The 21,124-nt window shown below is 49.1% G+C and overlaps 1 protein-coding gene across 1 annotated transcript in view; it reads left to right on the top strand.

The window, feature by feature from the left end:
- LOC129017993 (tensin-3-like) overlaps positions 1 to 21,124 on the top strand; it is a 202,329-nt gene that overhangs the window by 35,278 nt on the left and 145,927 nt on the right. Inside the window, exon 4 of the mRNA XM_054459073.2 lies at positions 20,580 to 20,618. Within this exon, the coding sequence (XP_054315048.2) occupies positions 20,580 to 20,618 (39 nt within the window). The remainder of the gene's footprint in view (positions 1 to 20,579; positions 20,619 to 21,124) is intronic.

The following is a 21,124-nucleotide window of genomic DNA, read 5'->3' as shown; positions in this document are numbered from 1 at the left end:
ACATCCGTGGCATCTTGTCCGAGACTCCCAGTCCTCCCACGAGACAGTGAGCAGGGGCAGTATCTCTCCCCAATTCCCATAGCTCTTTGCAACCCTGCAGGGGCCTCAGCTGTCGCAGCTGTGTGTTTCTGTTTTGGACCTTCTCACCCGTGCACAAGGAGGGAGGCTGTGGGAGCTGCTGTTTTGCTGACCCTGAGCTCTCGGTTACTGCATTCTCTGAGCCCGTCTCATCTTCCATGTCCAGACCTTACCCTGTCTATGGCCCCAGAGCCTCCACTCTCCAGCATCCCACCAGCCAGCTCTGCTCTGCTTAGGGCAGGGGCCTGTCTTTCCTGCCAGGACACAGGGCACGGAGGCTGCAGACTCTCGTCCCCACCTTCAGCAGGGTTGGTGCTCCCTGGGCTCTTGGTGGAGGACGGAATCTGGTTGAAGCTCATTGCCACAGCTTTTAAGGTTGGGGTGTCAGCTTTAACCTCCCCAAAAGGTTTAAGTAGTGGCCTTTTTTCATATGGTCTTCACTAGGAACGAATGATCTGAATTTGTTAGTAACAAGGCCTAATAAATTCTTTCTTTCTCTCTTTCTCTCTTCCTTTCTCCTTTCCTTCCTTCCTTCCTTCCTTCCTTCCTTTCCTCTCTTCCTCCCTTTCTTTCCTTCCTCCCTTTCTCCCTTCCTCTCTTCCTCCCTTTCTCCTCTTCTTTCTTCCTCCCTTTCTTTCCTTCCTCCCTTCCTCCCTTCCTCTCTTCCTCCCTTTCTCCTCTTCTTTCTTTCTCCCTTTCTCTCTTTCTCTCTTTCTGTCTTTGTTTCTTCCCTCCATCACCCGGGCTGAAATGCAGTGGTGCGATTTTTCACAGCAACGTCCACCTCTTGGATTCAAGGGATTCTTCTGCCTCAGCCTCCCAAGTAGCTGGGGTTATAGGCGTGTGCCACCACGCCTGGCTATTTTTTTTAGATTTTATTTTTAGTAGAGATGAGGTTTCACCATATTGGCCAGGCTGGTCTCAAACTCCTAACCTCAAGTGATCCACCCACCTTGGCCTCCCAGAGTGCTGGGATTCTAGTGTGAGCCATTGAGCCCAGCCAGGACCAATACGTTTTTCATAACCAAAGGAAAATCCCTGGTCCTGCGTGTAAAAGCTCTTTTGTTGTTTGTGAGTTCATCTCTTTCCTGCCCCTATTTGTACCCTTTACAATAGCTTCAGGAAGATGGTTACTCCCTCTGAACTCAGCTTCTTCATTTGAGCATAGGATTTTTAGGGATGTCATGAGATACATCTCTCCACGTCCAGCCTGTGCAGAAGGAATGCCATTCAGTCAGCGTTGTTGAGGGATCTGCAGGACCCTGCTGAGCGCTTTAGATATGCTCTGTCATTTACGCCTCACACTTCTCTCTGAGGAGGCTTGTTCTGCTCCCTCTTACAGGTGACAGGGCTGGGACCGAGCAGTTGCACCTCTTGCTAAAGCCTGCAATGGTCCTGCCCCAACTCACGCGGCCAGCACGGGCTCTTCCTCTCTCTGCCGTCTCAGTAAATGTTTACACGGGCGTCCCTTCTCCTCCCTCCCCACTTCTTGCTCTAAGGGTGGAGGCAGTTAATTTTTAAGCCAGCCAGCTCAGCAGACATTTCCTGAGTGTAGCTCTTGGCTGTGCACAGAGCTGGACCCAGATGCAGCATGCTGTCCACAGGGAGCTTCTGTCTGCAGCCCCACAGGGTGAAGTGAGATTCCGATTCTGCCAGATGATTGCAGGTCTCCACCTATGTTTGCCAAGTGTGTGTGTGTGTGTGTGTTTTAATGCTTGACAGCTTTTAAAATGGTTTTTAAAATTAGAAGATGTTATTTTTAGAGCAGTTTCAGATTTGCCGCAAAATTGAGGGGAAAGAACCAAGGGCTCACACACACGTGCTTACATGTTCACACGCATGCATATTCACGCACAGAGACACACTCTCCTGCCGTCAGCATCGCCACACCAGAACAGCACGTTTGTTAGAATTGATGAACCAGTATTGATGAGTCCACAGTCTACATTAGGGCTCACTCTGGGTGTTGTACATTCCATGGGTTTGGACAGGTGCATCATAAGTCACATCCACCATGACAGTACCGTATGGAGTAGTTTTGCTGCCCTAGAAATCCTCTGTGCTGCGCTTCTCTCTCCTGCACCCTGGCAGCCGCTGACCTTTTCACTGTCTTCATAGTGTTGCCTTTTCCAGAATGCCATAGGGTTGGAATCATACATGTGTAGCCTTTTCAGATGGGCTTCCTTCACTTGATAATATGCATTTAAATTTCTTCCCTGTCATTTCTTGGCTTGATAGCTCATTTCTTTTCAGCTGAATAACACTGTGTCATCTGGATGTGCCACAGTTTACCCTCTGTTCACCTACTGAAGGTGGGTACTGATCGGTGGCTTCCATATCTTTCTTTTTTGCTAGTTGTCACTACTGTCAGAAGAACCATGAAGCATCCTTAAATTCTGCTCTTTTTGAGGACACTTTTATTCCTTTTCCTGTAAGATCCCTTTTCTGGTAGGCTGTCCTCACCAATCTTTTTTGACTCATTTTAATTAGAAAGTCACTTTACACATTAACACCTTACTAGAGGCATGTTTATACCTGTGTCTCTTTTTCTACTGGGAACTATTATTCCTGACTCCTAGAGTCTGAGGAGTGGCCCCACTGTGTGAATCCCGCCAGCCAAAGCCACGGTGTGGGCTCTAGGCTCACTCTCAAAGTCAGCAAGCCATGTTTGGCTTTTCATGTCAGCACGGTTATACTTTGTACAAAAGAATTAAGGTTTCTAAATCCCTAATAATCTAAGCCTCAATCAGAGGCATTGATTGTGGACTTCTAGGCCTTTCTTGGACTCGAAGGTGGCCAGCAGGACCAAGCCACTGTCAACTAAGGAAGTGCGTCAGCCGGGCGACACCAGCTGCCAGCAGCTCGGGGCCTTGCCCTGTGGGGTTCTGCTCCTTGCACCGTCTCGGCATCTGCGGGGCTTTATGGTGACCCTGCTGGCATCCACAGGCTGGGAAGTCACTGGGTTCACCATTTTACACCAGAGGAAGCAGGTCTTTGAAACTGGTGGTGACCTTTGGCCGGGCTGACGGGACCATGTTGACTGTCTGGTTATGAGTGTAGTTCTCGCCCTGTGATGGCAGGTTTGTTTTTTAGTGTGGCATAAGTGTAAGCTATATTTGTGTAGGAAGTCCTAGCCCTGCCCCAAAAAGAGGCCAAAAGAGAATTATAATCTTTTGAAACAAGATATTTGTTTTAAATAAATAATATAATTTTAAAATGTATCCTGTGTTTTCTCTGAATCATCAGTTTTCATTCCATATTGTGTTGTAACAGATGAAACCACACATACCTGGAATGAATCTGCACCTATTTGCCACATCATTTTAACTACACGGCCAGTAACCTAATTAGCAGCCCTGCAGCCAGCATCTGTATCTGTCTCCTGGGCAGGAGGCTAGAAGGTGCAGCCGGAGGGAGAATGTGGGTCCCTGCGTCCTGCACGTGGCTCAGGCCAGGCCTGTCTGTCTTGACTCTCGGCATCTGTGAAATGAGGGTAACTTTCCATGGCACTGTGGTTACATGAGAGCGTAAGAGGCTGTTGGCAAGGGCACCCCGTGGCTGCGAGTGTGTTTTATTGATTAAACTAGGGCTTTCGAGGTGCCCTGGAAATCTTCTTCTGAACCCCACCTCTGTGTCTTTTGACCAGTTCTAACCTGAGAAAGAAGCACTCCCTGCAGACCCTCCATTACTTGAGAAATAATTTGGGCAAGTGTGCTGTTGGTTAAGGTTCACTCCCCACCTCCACCCTGCGGGATGTTGTTGGGTGTCTGTTTAACAGGGGTGTCATGGAGGAGAGAAGGGCCAGCTGACCTCATGCAGCCAGGCTCTGATGACAGAGTGGGACACCCAGAGAAGATGAGGCCCCTGAATTCAAAACAGATGCCACTTTCATGGTGACAATAATGAATGTTTGAGTGACTGCCCTGACTGGGTCAGACAGACCACGGTGGGGAACCCGGTCCTGGAGGGAGCCCCATATAGCTCGAGGGGCAGGGGACAGAACAGCAAGGCCAGGCATCCATGGGCACACGTCGCTCCAATGTAAACAAAAACAAAAGAAAAGAGCACGCGGTGAACATTTCCTGCTCCGTGTGTGTGTGTGTGCGCTCTATACGTGAAACTCTGTACTAGGTGATCACTTATTTTCTCTCACCTGGCCTCTTTGGGAGAGCAGAAGAACGAAATGGAAATTTGCATGTGTAGCTCTCAGAAGCAGCTTCTGAAACTGTGAGGACTCATAAAAGAGAAGAATGAATAACAGACCTGGGTCTGGATCCTGACTCTGCTTTGTCTTACCCATGTGACCTTGGGCTTCAGTTTCTTCCTCTATAAAACAGGAATTAACCCCTACTAAGAGGACTGCTGAGAATTGAATTCAACAGCTCCCCAAGCACAGGGCCTGGTGGCTTCTGCAGGAGTGCTCTTTTCCCTTTTTAATACCTTAATCTGCATCATTGTATTAGGAATCACTGTAGATGTCTACAGTGTCAGTTGCTGGAAACTACTCTGTCTGCGGTTGTGGTACTGGCGCTAGTAGATTTATTTCATGAAATGTTGCCTACCGCTAGCATAAATCACTATGCATTTTATTTATTAACTGTTAAACGACAAGAAAGTATATATATTTCCTAAATTTTCTTCTGAGAATGGGATCTGCTCTTTTAAGCAAACAAATTCCATTTAGTAGGCTTAATTAGTGCCTCAGACTTAGCCTGGGCCCACCTGAAAGTGGTTCCATATGGCTAATGGCAGAGCCGTGGGCTTAATATTTTCTGACACTGGAATCCAAGTGCCTCTTGCTCAATGCTGCCTTGGTTCTGGCCAGCTCTGTGACCTTTCCCCTAACTGGCTGCCCTTCTTTCTACTCCCCCCAGCCCCCTGCATTTGCACAGGCTCACCCTGCCTTGGCTCACCCCATGGAGGACTTCTGTAGTCCTGGCCCAGATCGCTGCAGCCACGGTGTCTGGGCCTAGGGCAGAGCTGGGTGCTGCAGGTGTCCCTGCCTGCTTGGTCTTGGGCTTCTGATGTGATTTCCCACAAGCCCCTGATGAGCAGGTACAGATGCAACCCCAGCCCTCTGCCTCTCTCACCTGTGTCTGGCGTTCTGTACTGCGTGTGCGTGGACTCTCCCACTCAGCCTCTGTTTGCGTTGGCCACCATCGCTTTTACTCTCGCTTCTCTTGAAACAGGTTCTGGCCAGTGGTGTGCAGATGAGGGTTTATACCCTGCTGGGGGTGCAGCGGGCTGATTGGCAGCCTCTGCTGATTCCTCTGGTGGAAATACACCCCCTCCCCCGGCCTGCTTCCAAGCTACCAGCCTGACATTAATCAGCTTGAAACACTCCTGCAAATGCCCTGTTCGGCTCCAGCACCTCCTGCCCATCAGCTCTGGTCACAGGCGAAACGTCCCTCCTTCCACACGTGTGGCCCCAGGCGCTCTTTCTGCTGACTCTGGCTGCCACCTGCAGGAGCCCTTGGCCCCTTTCTAGAAGACCCCAAACTCTGTATTCCCCTGTGTGAGCTCACATCCTGTTCAGTGATGTCCTTTTTCTGACGTGCTTTTCTTACTACCCCTTTTTTCAGACCACCATTCAGTTTGTGAACTGCTCAGAGTCTATAATGTATGCTTCCTCCCATTATCCTGTCACCCCACCTCCAGGCTCACTGGGGTCCTCTGCGCTCCTCAATCCAGGGCCTCTTCACCTCTGGGCTTCTGGGCTGGGCGGCATCGGGGCCTCTCCCCAGCCCTGTGGCACCGTGTGCTCCTTTTGAATCACAGCTCTTCTTCTCTGACCCTGACTCTGGCTCTGTCCAGGTTAGAAATCCACTTGTCATAATGTGTGTGGTTTGGTCCACTGCTCTCCTGAGTGGTCTGTCCTTACCCTTCCCTCTGCTGAGATGGAGGAGGAAGGTGTGCTGCAGTTGGGGAGCTGCAGAACAGCCTGTTCTCTTTTAATGTTTAGACACCATATGCAGTGCATCTTTTTAAAATTTCTACTACGGTCATTATTCCACATGGATGCCACCCACCCTGGCATCTAGCAATGTCATCTCTGCAGAAGCTTATCTCCGGGACTTTCTGGCAGTCCTGGGCCCTGGCTCTGGCTGGGAGACTGCATTCTGGCTCTGAGTGTAGGTTCTGGCTCTGAGTGTAGGTTCCCAGTGGGATCTTGTTCCTGAGGCCTCTCTATGGCCCGTTCAGACTCAGGTCTTCCAGAGCCTGAGTTCAGGCTGGGAGAGGTGCTGGAAGCCCGCCCCTGTTGGGACATAACCATCCCTGTCAGGCAAGGGGAGACCTCTGCAGGCCTCGTCCTCAGGGTGGGGGCTGTGGCCCTGTGCGCACCATACTTCCAGACACCCCACTCTGTCTTGTGCAGCCCCTGCCCCAGACACTGCCCTCTCATGTTGTCAGCATGTGTGTCCGTGAGTCTCAGCCTCCTAGACCACAGGACAGGCACTTAGTTGATGTGCGGCACTGAAGCCTGTGCTCTCTGGCGACCGCAACAGTGTTGCTGTGCATGTGCCTTCACGCCTCTCGTTGAGACATGGCTTCATGTTCCATGGGGAGGAGAACGTTTCTCATCAAACCTCCGGCTTTATTTTTGTGGGGCTACTTCTGAAGGATAGGTTTCCTAGTAAAGCCCCCATTTCTTCTCTTTTTCAGCTACATTTTTATCAGCGGGGCCAAAACCCATAATGAAGTATTCAAATCCCCACCTCCAGATTTTGAATTGTAAAATAAAACTTGTTTCACCATGGGTTTCCCCTTCCCCCCTTTTGTAAAGCAGTTAATTTTAGGCAGGGATTCAGGAAGTGCCTGCTCCCATTTTCTGCCAGGCACAGAAATAGCTCGCGGGGTGCCCTCTCTCCGCCTCCCGGGAGCAGCTGGCGGAGTTCAGTTTTGTGTGTTTCTAGGCATTTCAACTCCTGCCTTTCTGCGCACTGTGTGTGTGTCCGTGCACCCTCAACTCCAAATTACCCTGGAACGTTCCGAAGCCCGCAGGCTTCCCTTCTGTTCTTAATAAAGCGGTGTGCAAGGATCTAGCTGTTAACCCTCCTTTATCACTGGAAACCGCCCCCTGTTCAGAAGGTCTTTAGAATAATAAACTCACAACTGCGTCTTTCAGGGGAGGTGGAGTGGATAGAATGGCTGAATGGTTGCAATACTGTGATGTGAGAAATTCTGCTTTCAGAATCTTTATCTAAAACCTTTTGATTTTTCAGAGGTTTCTTTACTTCTAAAAAGCATTTGGAGGGGAGTTGATTGAACCTTGGGAGGTTGGTTAGAAAGCTTAGCGCTGCCCAGCAAGAGCTGGGGTGGCCCAACCTTGAACAATAGGTGGGGTCAGTAGGAAGTAGACTTGTGGGCATTTTAAAGGTAGACCTGTTAGGATTGGCGTACCCACCCAGTGGGTCAGAGGCACGGCTCGTGAGTAATCCTTAGGTTTTGAATTTGAGACACCGGGCAGAGAGGAATGCCATTGGCAGGATTTTGTTAACATGGGTGGAAGTTTAGCTTTAGACCTGCAGGAACCAGTTTAGTTTTCATGGAATATGTTTATGTGGACATTAGAGTTAAATGGAATGCCATTATCAAGATTTTGTGAACAGGGGTGGCAGTTTAGCTTCAGACCAGCAGGAACTAATTTGGGTTTCATGGAATATGTTTATGTGGACATTAGAGTTGGCCAGTTGGCCATTTGCAGCCCAGTGCTTAATTTTAAAAGATTCGATAAGTTGTGAACTCTTAGGGTTTCTCACGTTTTCTTTTCTTGTCAGCTTTCTTTTTTTTTTTGTTTTGAGATGGAGTCTCCCTCTGCTGCCCAGGCTGGAGTGCAGTGGCTCGATCTCGACCCACTGCAAGCTCTGCCTCCTGAGTTCACACCATTCTCCTGCCTCAGCCTCCCAATTAGCTGGGACTACAGGCGCCCACCACCACGCCCGGCTATTTTTTTTTTTTTTTTTTTTTTTTTTGTATTTTTAGTAGAGACAGGGTTTCAGCGTGTTAGCCAGGATGGTCTCAATCTCCTGACCTCGTGATCCACACGCCTTGGCCTCCCAAAGTGCTGGGATTACAGGTGTGAGCCACCGCGCCCGGCCTCTTGTCAGCCTTCTTTAGATCAAAGGACAGTTGGTTAAACCCAAACTGTTCATCATGTGATTCTTAAACACTCTTGCCAAAATGTATTTCAGGGAAAATTTCTCTGGTGCCTACCTTTCTGGAATTTACCATTTTCTTCCCTGAATAACTGTTGTATGTTTGTACCTTTTCTTTCATTTTAAACTGAATTTCGAAGACAACTACTAATTCTTTCTCATCTCTGAGTGCCCTGAAGTGTGATATTTGATATGCCATTCTGCAATGAATGAATGAATAAGAGGTTGAGACAACTGACCCAAAGTTTGGAGAAGTGACCAGCTCATTTATTTGTGCTATTCCTTTTCTTTACGGATGACCACTGAACATTGACTGTCAGAGCTCTGCGCTTCACTCTGGAGGGTGGTTTTATTCGAGATCCTGCGATCCCCTCCCTAGGGGTGACCACTTCCTCTGCCTTGTCATTAGCAACAGGTCAGTGGAAGCCAGGGCTTGATGTGAAGAGCCTGCTATTGATTTCATATGGAAACCTCAGATGCTACAGACCCCCAAGAAGTAGGAGCTGGGGGTGGCATTAGCTGATGTCATCGCCCGAGGCTCTGCTCCCTGTGAGCTCAGTGCCGTTCTGATGAACGGGCCTTGGCTCTCAGGGGCAGTGGGAGCTCCTCCTGCTCCAGAGCTCCGTGACCGGAACCCCGCCTTTCTCAGCATGAGGCTGGTGTGGTTGAAAATACAAACACCTGCTTGCCTGCTCGCTGGTGGATGTGGGGCCCACCCCTCATTTTAAAAGCCTCTGAAAACTGTGCTTTGTTTTAGTGTTACTGCCTCCTTGGACCTTTTCCTTTGAAATAAGAAGAGGGTATTACAAAATCACAGGAGGGAGGGTCATAACATTTCTGTGCTCGTCTCTTGAAGCAGAAATAAAAGCACATCTTACTTGTGTGTCTCCTGAAGAAGGGGCCTTGCCACTGGGCCTTGAAGCACAGGCACCTGCCCAGTAGGAGGTGGGCAGGTGGTTTTCCAGGCAGAGGGAGCAGCCTGGGCTGAGGCTCACAGGTGGGAGGTGGGGTTAGGCAAGGGAGTTGAGCCTGGACTATGTTGTCTGCAGGTGAGGACAGAGGAGAAGAAGAGATCAGGTGTGGGGAGCTGACAGTGCCAGGCCCTGGAATCTACCATGCGGCAAGCGGGGCGGCCTGCCGACGTGCGGCTGTGTCCTCCATGAAGGCCTGCGCACCAGGCACATGGGCCCCAAACCCAGCCTTCCTGCTGCTGGCCAAACAGAGAGCTGTGGTGAGGGGCTGCCCCCACTATGGGGTGGCCAGAGCCACGACAGAAAGCCAGCATAGGGTGGACATGAGATGATGACTCCCTGTCATTCGTGAGTGGGATTAGCAGTCACTGGCACACAGTTGGAAAGGGAGCCATTTCTGGTGCCAATAATTAAGGTCCCCATTCAGTAGGCTCATACAGCTTCTTCAGAGTCAGGTATTTTAACTTGTATGTTAAACATGAATAAATCAAAGCAAAATCAAAAAGCGTTCCTTCATTTGCTTAGACTACCAGTGGAGTGTTTTAGAATGTTCATGGTGTCAGGCATGGCATCCGGACCCGTCCTTCCAGGAGCCTGTAGGATCGCTCTCAGAACTGGCTGTGATTGATGGGGCCATGCACACATCAACATGAACCCGGGGCCATCTCTGTAGGACATGACTCTCGGGTTTCATCGTCCCAGTCAGGCCTATGGTCTTGGGCACTGGTTCCTTCCTGCCTTCCTTCAGGTGAACAGGGTGGGGTGAGGGACATGTCTGTTTTGCCCCTGGTTAAGTATTATCATGAATCAGTATCATTGCTGCAGCTTCATCATCAGAAAACTGTCCAGGAAATGCCTAGTCTGAACAATATGGAGTTTGTGTGTCAGGAGAGAGGCAAAGTCTGTATGGCCGAGATGGCCTTCGGTCACTATGTGTGGTCTGAGATGGCCTTAAGTCACTATGCTGCTGTCTTTGAAAGGCCGTGGGGTCCCTTTCACCCTCACTCCAATCTGACAGTGTATATTTGATATAGTCCCACTGTCAAGACTTTGCTATGAGCTTGAGGTTCACATCCACCCCACGACGTCGTATTATCCCTATTTCACAGATGAGGAGGAAAATTGAGTTCACAGAGGACAGTCTCCGTAAATTCATCAGAGCCAGCTGGGAGAAGCGGAGGTCGTGCCCTAATTTCAGTCTCTGGATGCAAAGACAGAGCTTTTTCAGCTCTGTCCAGTCACTCTGGGGCTTGAAACAGTATATATATGGTTTAAAATACATGTTTGTTTAAACCCGAAGCTTACATTCAAGAACACCACATACCGTGCATGTTCAGCCTGATGCGTTTTTTGGTGAATCACAGTGTAGATGGACGAGAAGCTGCCCCTCTGCCTCTCCGCCCACTGGCTGGTGTCCTGGGTCATGTCTGCCCGCCTCGTGCTGAAGCCACAGCCGCGCTCTGTCAGCCTCTTGCTCCCACCATCGGTGGCTGAAATCTCCTCATCTGTGACAGCTCATGGCCTCATTGCTGCTGTTGGCTTTTTCAAGTGCTGATTTTGAGCCCCTTTCCTCCACTTCCTGACACACAGCACTGAAGGATGGCATTCTGGTGCCCAACACACTCATCTGGGCATGCTGGGGATGTGCGCATTGCTGGGCACACTATTTCTGTTCCCTGTTGTTGCCTAACAAATCCCCTGTACACTCAGTGGCTGAAACCAACAAGCTGTGATGGATTTGTGAGCTGGCTGGACAGTGCTTGCTTCATGTGGTGCTGACAGGGGGACAGGGGTGGCCAGAAGGTCACAAATGCCCTCATGCCCATTTCCAACGATTGGCACTGGACACCTTGGTGCCCCCTTGTAGGTGTCTCCGTGCGGCTCTTCAGGCTTCCCTTCATTATGGGGGCTGGGCCCAAGAATGGGATGCTCCGGGCGAAGGCGGCAACTGCAGCTGTCTAAGGCCAGGCTTCAGAGTTCTACCATATTCCACCACTCACAGCAGGCCACAGGGCAAACCCAGGACGAGCCCAGACTCAAGAGGAACAGGGACAGACTCTACCTCTTGATGGGGGAATGGCAGAGTTCCTTTACAGAAGACCCTGTGTGATGCCACCATCTTTGAAAACACAACCTACTAAACTTACTCAGGCAATAGCATGCAGGGATGTTATTGTAGAGGTAATCATCAATCTCTTCTGATGAATTAAAATGTAAATTACTCACAAATGTCAGTGTCAGTACTTTATTACTTTATTATTAATTATAGGTGGCCAGTGAGAATTATAGGCTGATCAGATGTAGCTAGTGAGGAGTACATGAGTTGGGACCTGGATTTTCCTTGTGGAAGTGGATCCAGTAATGTTGATGCAGTTAAATCTTGGTCCTTGGCATTATAATGCTCTAATAAAAAGACCATTCAACAACTCAATACTGCCTTTTAATCTTTCTGCAATTAGGTTGGATTTATGATTTATGAGTTTTTCTTCTTGTTTTTTTTGCAAGCCATTAGCATGTTATCAATCACCAGATGTCCTCTTTCTCTTTTTAAAAAGTTAAGGCGTAGGACTGTGGTAAGTGTTGGCCTTCAGGGGTCTGTGGACCCCGATTCTGCTTCTGCAGACCTCAGCTGCACCATGAGACGCTTGGCCTCCCTGCTCAGCCCTGGTCTTGTAAGACAGACTCACTGCAGGCAGGTGTTTGGGCCCTCGAGCGATCCTGTCCTGTGCCCTTTGCTGGGACTCGTGTATACAGCACGCAAGGGATCCTGAAAGTGCTTTTCAGCCACTTCGAGAATCCTCTGGACATTGTTCCAACAAGAGGTTCACATTTGATTTCTGATCTGAGACAAATAATGGTGACATAATGGATACAGGATACTATGCTTTTGCTTTAAATCTATTATATTCCCTACCAGTGGTAACTTGTTTGCCTGAGGCCAGGGAAGGCCTGGCCCTGCGTTGTGGGCCATAGGCCTCAACTGGGTAAAGGTAGCCAATGTCAAACAGCTACACAGCCTAAGTAAAGAATGAAAAAGAAGGTTCCAATAGGTTCAGCTAAGCCCATCTGGGATAGGGGCACAACTCTTTTGTCTAAAAATTATTAGATTCCATAGAGTTGGATTGAAAGGGGAAACTGAGGCCCCCAGAGGTGAGGAGAGCCGAGACCAAGCCAAGATCAAGGACTGGGAAAGCCTGAGCCTTTCTTTTTTTGTTTTACTATGCCACAGACATGATCTTCACTAGCTGCTTGTTAACTGTAAGGAAAAATATAATGACCTGATTCTGGGAATTTTCCTTCTCTTTCTCTTCCGCTCCTGTCCCGTTCTCAGCCCACAGGCTGAGAAGGTTTAATTGCGTCTGCCGGGCGGGTGTTTTCTCATGGGGATTAGAGCAGACTAAATTGGGCTTTTACGCTTAGTGGGATAACAGAGCTTCCTGAGGAATGTGAACCTAATTAGGGATTCCAGGGTCAAGCCTGACAAAGGAGACACAGAAGCAAAGTTAGGGCGAGCTCTTGAAGGCAGCAAAGAAAGTTAATAAAGTCTCAAATGTCCTCATTTTGTACTGCCATTCTTTGTATAGATCTGCTGTTGTTTGCAGGCTTGTGTTGAAAGTCTGACCCTGGGCCTCTCTTCAACCCTCTACGTAGCCCCCTGTCCCCAGGCACCATTGGAAGAGCAGGCTTGAATGATGAGTAAGGCCACCTTTGGCATGTCAGGAGCCCCCGGCCTCACCTGGGGGACCCAGCTCCTATTGGTGTGCCCAGAACGTTCTGTGTCGACCTGACGTCTCCACCCGTCCTATCAGACCTTTGTTAGTGCTGGGGGGTTGCATTTTGTTCCCGCAAATTCAAATGTTGAAGTCCAAATCCCCAGGACCCCAGAATGTGGCAGGATTTGGAGATAAGGTCTTTAAAGGGTAATTAGGTTAAAATAGGGTCATTAGGGTGGGCCTAATCCAGTATGACTGGTGTCCTTAGAAAGACTGGGACACAGACACACACAAGGAATGGCCACGTGAGGACACTGGGAGAAGGTGGCCATCTGCAGGCCCGGGAGAGAGGCCTCAGGAGGAACCACCCTGCCCACATCTTCATCTCAGCCTCCTAGCCTCCAGGACTATGGGAGGATAAACGGCTGTGGTGTCAGCTGCCCATTCTGTGGTATGTTGTTACGGCAGCCGCCCCTCACTCAAGCTAAGACTGTTGGTTATTTAAGCAGATAAATACTTTGGTCAGTGTCAGCACTGGGAATGAGGGGACTTTCCTTCTGTGATTATTCTCCTTACCTTGCCCTTATAATAAATGATAATAATGGTAATACAAACACATGAACAGTGTATCCTTTTTCAATCTTAACTAATGGGTGAATTATAGATCTTGCTATTTTATCGATCAGTAACATACAATGTAAGAAGTCAAAGCTGTGGTATAATAGAAGTGGTCCTTCGTAAAAGCTCCACCCTCCTTGCAACCAGGCTGCTACTCCGTGTAGAGATTAGAGAAGAGTCCCAACCCCCAATTGTATCGTAAGGTCCTGGTGGTCAGCAAATATTTGGCGTCCGTATCTGTTTTTCCCTGGCTAGTTCAGGGCCTCAGAGGTAGGTTACCTCTGACTGTTTTCATGACTTAGGAAAGAAAGTACTGCCATCTTGGCGTCATCACGAAGTTTCTTTAAAAAGAATTGTTTTTGTAAAGATAAAATAAAAGTAAACTTCATTTCTGAGTCTTTGCAACTTATCTTAGCGTTAAAACTATTATGATTAAAGTAATTTTATGTATGATAGAACTTGTGCATAAGGTGATGTCTCTGTACTTGGCTTAACTCAGTGAATTGCTTTCTCCCTTGTCTGCAAGGTTTGGCAAGGTCAGTGGCTGGCCCGTTTGTCTCTACTCAGTTTCCACTTGTTTTGCACCTGAATGCTGGCCCAAGGATTGGCATTCGGTGGTGTGTGGTGTGTGTGCATTTGTGGAACGCATTTCATTGCTGTGAGTTGGTAGTGTTGGGCTGATTCTCCCCTCCAGAATCCTGACATCAACAAGGTTTGTCCAGGCCTGCTTGTTACCAGAGTAGAGTAGAGACTTCACATGTGGGCAGAATGATCTGGAGAACTAGCAGGAAGAAACGGTTAGAGAAGCCAAGCATCCGGGCTTTCCCTGTAGCTGCCGGATGTGTAAAAGCATGCTTGATACTTGAGGGTGCTCGCTTCGGTTCTTTTTTTTTTTTTTCTTTTGAGACAGAATCTTGCTCTGTTGCCCAGGCTGGTGTGCAGTGGCACGATCCCAGCTCACTGCAACCTCCCAGGTTCAAGTAATTCTCCTGCCTCAGCCTCCCGAGTAGCTGGGATTACAGGCACGTGCCACCATGCCCTGCTAAGTTTTGTATTTTTAGTAGAGACGGGGTTTTGCCTTTTTGACTAGGCTGGTCTCGAGCTCCTGACCTCAGGTGATCTGCCCATCTGGGCTTCCCAAAGTGCTGGGATTACAGGCTTGAGCCACTGTGCCCGGCCTCTCTTCAGTCCTTACTTCATGTTTCTGTGAGGTTCTAGGAAGCTGATTCACGTGACCGACCATGACTGGAATTTTTGATGATTTGGAAAAGATAGAATTGAAATTTACGTTTATTCTCTTTATACAGAATATGCATGTTTATAGAATATGTAGTGCATCAGTTATACCCACAGGATTTTAGAGAAACTGATGGAAAAATGTCACTTTCCATATGGCTGTTTACAAAGCGAAATTTAATAAGAAACAATAATAAAAGCTGAGTTTGGAGTTTTATTGTGTTCATCAAAAGGAAAGCAATGTCTGTCAAGCACGAGGAGAACTGAGTTGTCCTTTATTTCTCCCAGGACTTGGATCTCCCAGAAGTAAGCAGAGAGGGATTGGTTCAGGTTTGAAGAGTTGATCTCACTCCTTACTGAGGAAGATCTGCACCCAAGCCCTGTGTCTGTCAGCACTGGGGGTAATGGTGGCCGGGCCGGTACACCTTGGGTGAAAGCACTTTCTAAGGCAGAATGTGCTTGTTAGCTGAAGTGCTTTCATTCACCTTGGGGGATGGAACTGCAGGGCTAAACTTTGTTGTGTGTGCACACACACAAACACACAGGGACACATACAGGTATATACACTCACACACGGAGACACACACAGACACGCTCTCACATCGATACACTCACATGAGGCAGGGTATACATAGAAACACACGCAGACACACTTAACAAAACTCAGTTTCAAACATGCACATTCATACATTCTCACAAGCACACACACTCACACTCCCCCTTTTCTCACAAGCACACACGCTCACACCCCCACTTTTACACTCCCATGCACATAACCACTGACTCACCCACTCATATGCAAACTCACAACACTCTCAAACTTAAACACATTCACACAAAAGAATACATTTGCAGATATCCACAGCAAAATATACCTAGTCAAACACAGACACCACCACATATAGTCACTCTCACACACACAGTCACCCACACTCACCAACACACCCACACTCACACACCCACACTCACACACCCACACTCACCCACACTCACACACCCACACTCACACTCACCCACATTCACACATATGCTCACTCACACACTCACATTCCCAAGGACACAGTCATGACTTGGTGGCAAGCCCTTGTCCCTCTGCCCCTCTCTCCTGTGGACCTGCTGGCTTGGAGACAAGGTTATTGATGCCAGCGTACCCAGGCACCCACGTAGCCAGGTGTGGGGCAGGCACAGCAGTGTGTGTTTGTGGTTTCCTTAGGAACAGTAGATTAGGATCCCAGGATAGCTGAAAGAAGGCAATAAAGAGGCTCCCAAACAGGCTTCTCAGAGGGGCCCTCGCCTCCACCAGGGGAGGGACGGATCCCGGGGATGCCACAGCCCATGGCTTTTGGCCCACAGCCCATGACCCACTGCCTTCTCTCCAGCCTTCAGTAGCTGCTAACGGGAGCTGCTCTGCCCCCTTCCTTGTCTCACTGTTGTCACCTCTTGTCACCCTAACCCCTGAGGGAGCTGCTCATTATGAGAGAGGGTGCAGCTCCTATCAGGAGAGGAGCCTGGAGCTGGGGCACCAGTTGGCGTCGTCTCTGTGAGAGTTCCCATGGCTGGCCTGGCCCTCTCTGAGATGCAGCTTCACATACACAGAGTGGGGGCTTGCTGGCCTTATTGTGAGGGCTACAGAGAAAGACCTGCAGACAGGGCACTGTTCCGTTTTTATCCAGCTGATTCGAGTCCACACATTGGATGAGCCGTGGGCCTCCCCAGGAGTGTGCCTTGATACAGGGAACGCTGCCTGGTTTTTGTCTCATCCTCTCACACCCCTGCAGCTCACTTAGCATCATGTTACAGAGCAGGCAAAGCGCAAGGCCAGTGGGTGCCCATCTAGACTCCTGGCCATGCCACCGCACACATCCCAGCCGTGCTGGCTGTGCACTGATGGGGCCAGGCGCAGCTCAGAGGCTTCTGGTTGGTGTCTGCAGGACAGTCTCAGGGGATGCAGTGCACCGGGACCCTCCCAGCCCTGCAGCGTTGGGTGGCTGCTCTCTCTGTAAGTCAGACTGGCATGTGAAGAACATAAGTGCTAAAGAAGTGTCAGCTTCTTCATGCCGAGGAAGGCCAAGCCCACCTGGAGTTGGCCCCAACCCACAGTGCTTCCCTCTGTCCAGTGAAAACAGTGAAAGAACCCCACAGTGCCGGGGAATATGTGATCAGAGCTGGAGTTTGAGGTGAGGAGAGCAAGCAGGTGTGCCTCACTCCCTTACCTGGCTCCATCCACAGGAGATACCCTCCTGATGCATGGGAGGCAGAGCAGCCTGTAGATCAGTGGAGAGCTGTGTGCGCTCTGGCAGGGATGCAGCTCTGTGCACGGAAGCACTGTGCTTCTGCTTCTGCTAAGGCCGAAGAACTGCAAGTGACACCTGACTGTCCAGCAAATGCAGCTGATCGCACCGTCGCACAGTCCCCATAGGTTCCTTGGTGCTGAGCAGGCCGGTGTGAGCATCCCTAGCCTGGCCGCCTCGTCCTGTGGTTCTGTCTGTGGTCAGCTTACCTGCCTTAGTATAAGGGAGGAAAAGTGTGACAGAAATACAGTCTCTTTTCAGGGACTTCCTGTCCTGGAATCTGGTTTTAGCCACATTGAAGGAACAAGTGCCCTCTGTGTTCACTTGGTCATGGTTTTTACTAAATAAGATGTTTGTACTTATATAAATGATGAGTTTTCTCTTTATCAACAAGTGACTCTTTGCCTCTAGAATGTCCCTTTTTCTCTGGTTGGTGCTCCATGTGCATTTTTATTTGCAAATCCACTCCCACAAAAGGTCTTTCCTGAGACATTTTTGTCTGCATTTTCAGACAGTAGGGCCTGTGACCAATTCTCTTGGAAGAGAGAAGCAAGTTCAGTAGGATGTGAATGTGGAGGCTCAGGGCCAGGCTGCCTGCCATTTGCTCTGCAGAACCTGGGAGCTGCTCACTCCCCACTGTTCCTCAGCTCGCTTTCTTAAAAATGATTCATTTTATGCAGTTTCTATTACGTGAGCCATAAGCTCTGTGGGGTTGGGGACCAGTCTGCTTCATTTCCAAGTGAAGTCCTGGCAGGAGAAGGCTGTCAGTGAAAATGTGCGGGACAAGTGATGGATGGAGTTCGACAAGATTGGGCGTGCCAACTTATCGGGCGAGCCCGTTAGCCATATAAGCCGTGGATGGTCTGGGGCGAGATGGGTTTCGGGCAGTCACGGCTTACAGAGCTCACCTCTCCTTTTCTGTAGGACACCCTGGGGCCAAGCCAGGTGGTGGGCAGTTATTGCCCCCCATCTGGCCACAGAGGGATGTGGGAACACACAGACCTGGCTTCTGGACCAAATCCTTAAGTGGCTGCCATCTTTAAAACTCAGGTTTCTGACATTGCACAGGGCTTTTCTTTTCATTGTCTCAACAAATGTGTGCTTCCAGACAGTGAATTTAAAAAATGTATTATAGACTCTATTTTTAAGACAGTTTTAGATTTATACAAAAATTGGACACACTCAGGCCCGGCGTGGTGGCTCACACCTGTAATCCTAGTACTTTGGGAGGCCGAGGCGGGTGGATCATGAGGTCAGGAGATCGAGACCATCCTGGCTCACACTGTGAAACCCCATCTCTACTAAAAATACAAAAAATTAGCCAGGCGTGGTGGCGGGCGTCTGTAGTCCCAGCTACTCGAGAGGCTGAGGCGGGAGAATGGCATGAACCCGGGAGGCGGAGCTTGCAGTGAGCCAAGATGGCGCGACTACACTCTAGCCTGGGTGACAGAGTGAGACTTCGTCTCAAAAAAAAAAAAAAAAAAAAAAATTGGACACACTCTTCTTCCTCTTCATATATAAACATTTTCCATTCCTGCGGTACATTTGTTGCACTTGATTAGCCAATATTGATACAGTCTTAGTAACCAGAGCCCTTGGTTTACATTAGGATTCTCTCCTGGTGTTGTACATTCTGTGGGTTTAGACAAATGCAGAATGACATGCGTCCATCCTTATAGTATCAAGCAGAATAGCTTCATGACCCTAAAGAGTCTCTGTGCTCTGCCTGTTCCTCTCTCCCTCCTAATCCCTGGCTTTCACTGACCTTTTCACTGTCCCATAGTTTTGCCTTTTCCAGAATGTCACAGAGTTGAAATCATACAGTATGTGACCTTTTCAGAGTGGCTTCTTTCACTTAGTAATATGCATTTAAGTTTCCTCTTTTTGTTTTCCTGCCTTCATAGCTCATTTTTTTTTTCGTCATGCTTGACATGCCATTGCAGGAATGCTGGTAGTGAGTTTGAAAGGCAGGGGCCCTGATTCTTCGCACATTTCTTGCCTGCATGTCACATGTGGAGTGAGGCAACAAGATGCATGTGTGCATTGAGTAGATACCGTGCTCGGGCGGAGATAAGTCACACCGCTCTGTTAACCATGGGGTCTCCTTGTCCGGCTGTTTCCACCATCCTGTAAGGTTTTGTCTGTGACTCCTTCTGTTTCCAAAGCCGTTTTTGTTTTGTTTTGCTTTACATTTATTTGTTTACTTATTCTCTCATCCATTCATCAAACTTTAAAGGGGACCTGAGAGAGGATCCCTGCCCCAGACATCCGTCTGAGTCAGAGCCATGGTGGAGTAATGATGTGTCCCAGACACAGGAACGGCCATGTGTCACATACTCCCTGAGGACTGGACTGCGTAAGATAAGCAAGAGGCTATAAATAGTTGTCCTGGTAAGGGCCAAGGTAACGCCGCCACCCACCCCAAACCACAAGTACAATTAGTCAGATCTCTGAGATTCTCTACGATTCTCCTTCCTTTGCACATTTTCAGACAACTCTATGAGAAGGCAGGTGCCAGGGATCTGGAGGGGGTAGTGCCAGAAGAAAGCTAAGGAGTGAGGTCACTCACCAGGAACTGAATCCTGTTTGCTGGCGCCTGGCTCCTGAGCGGCCCCCCAGAGCAGCGCAATGCCTGTCTGGCTCCCTTAGCCCTTGACCTGTGCCACTCTTCTGAGCTCCTCACGTGCCATCTCTTAATTCTCACCGTGACCCTGCCTGGAAGGCACTGTTGTTACCTGCAGTTTTCAGATGTGGAAACTGAGGCACAGAGAGATTAAAGGCCAAGGTCTTGTGGCTAGTAAGTGGTGGAGATCCTGCCCAAGGTGAGGTCTTTGCCCTGCAGGACTGGTGGCTCCCTGTGCCTGTTACTAACTGCCTCTCCTGACTGTGTTTGAACCGCCTCGCCTTCGTTACTTTCTTTGTCTTTCCCAGGGAGCTCTTGGTCTTCAGAGACTATGGTGGAGTCAAAGTCTCCTCTCCCCGTCTCTTGTGCGGAATGGAATAACCACGTTGACATTGCCACATTCAGACTCTTCAGTTCTACTTGTAGAAATAGTTCTAGAAAAGGTGGCCCCTTGTGTAGAGAATGCATGCCCCTGGGTGAGGATGGGAGAAGTGGGGGCTTGAAGACCACCAGGCAGAGCCTTCCACCTCCTTCTCTGGGCCCTGCTCCCAAGCTCCCCAAGCACAGACCGACTCAGAGGTTTCCATCCTTGAGGTCTACCAGTTCTTTGTGAAAGTGGGGGCTAAATTTTGTATCTATGCGTGATTTGCATTTTTCTGGAAGGGGAGGCCCCATGGTTTCCATGACATTAGCAAAAAGGACAGGAACTTTCCAAAAGTGAACAAAACTCTGGACTCTCTTAACCCTAAATCTTGTCAGTCTTGATCTGCTACAGCTTTGTGGCCAGAGTGAGGTTAGAGACAGTTTCATGCCTTTGGGAGCCTGGCTTGATTATTATGCTAATTTTTTCCTGGAGAATCCATTTGCTTATCTGTTTCTTCTCTCTTTGAAAGGTGGTGATTCCCTGCGGTGTGCAAGTCCAACTGGAACAGGTAAGCCCTTTGCATTTCTTTGGCTCCATTGTTCCATCCTGTGGGACTAAGTCCTTTCTTGAAGCTGCGCCCTCTTTGGGGATCTTTTAGCTTCCTCTAAGATCCATGCCCTCCCTTTGACCCGTAGCTTGCATTCACAAGGCTCTCTCTGAGGACCTTTGACCATGCTGCACTGGCCATTTGCATGGTTTTTTAGAGAAGAGGATCCGCTGCGCCTTTGCGGGAGCTGCCTTTCTATCAGTAATAGTTACCTTCGGGGCGAATCTCCCTGAGCCGACTTTCCTTGGCTATAAAGTGAAGACAGCACAAGTCTGTTGTCTTAGTGATAAAAACCTGGACAGTGAGGGTGCCTGGGTCGCCAGGTGGCTGTGGACAATGTAGTGCAGTGGTTTGTAGACTGACATCCAGCTCTGACAAATACTGGGTGTGTGTGTGTGTTCAAATCAGATTGAAGGTAAACACAATAGCACTTTCTCTTTGGCTTGTGATTAGGCAAATTTAAATTG

The sequence above is a fragment of the Pongo pygmaeus genome, chromosome 19, assembly GCF_028885625.2.
Source record: "Pongo pygmaeus isolate AG05252 chromosome 19, NHGRI_mPonPyg2-v2.0_pri, whole genome shotgun sequence".
In the NCBI taxonomy this organism is placed as follows: domain Eukaryota; kingdom Metazoa; phylum Chordata; class Mammalia; order Primates; family Hominidae; genus Pongo; species Pongo pygmaeus.
The sequence above is the reverse complement of the archived record's forward strand: the minus strand, read 5'-3'. Positions and strand labels throughout refer to the sequence as shown.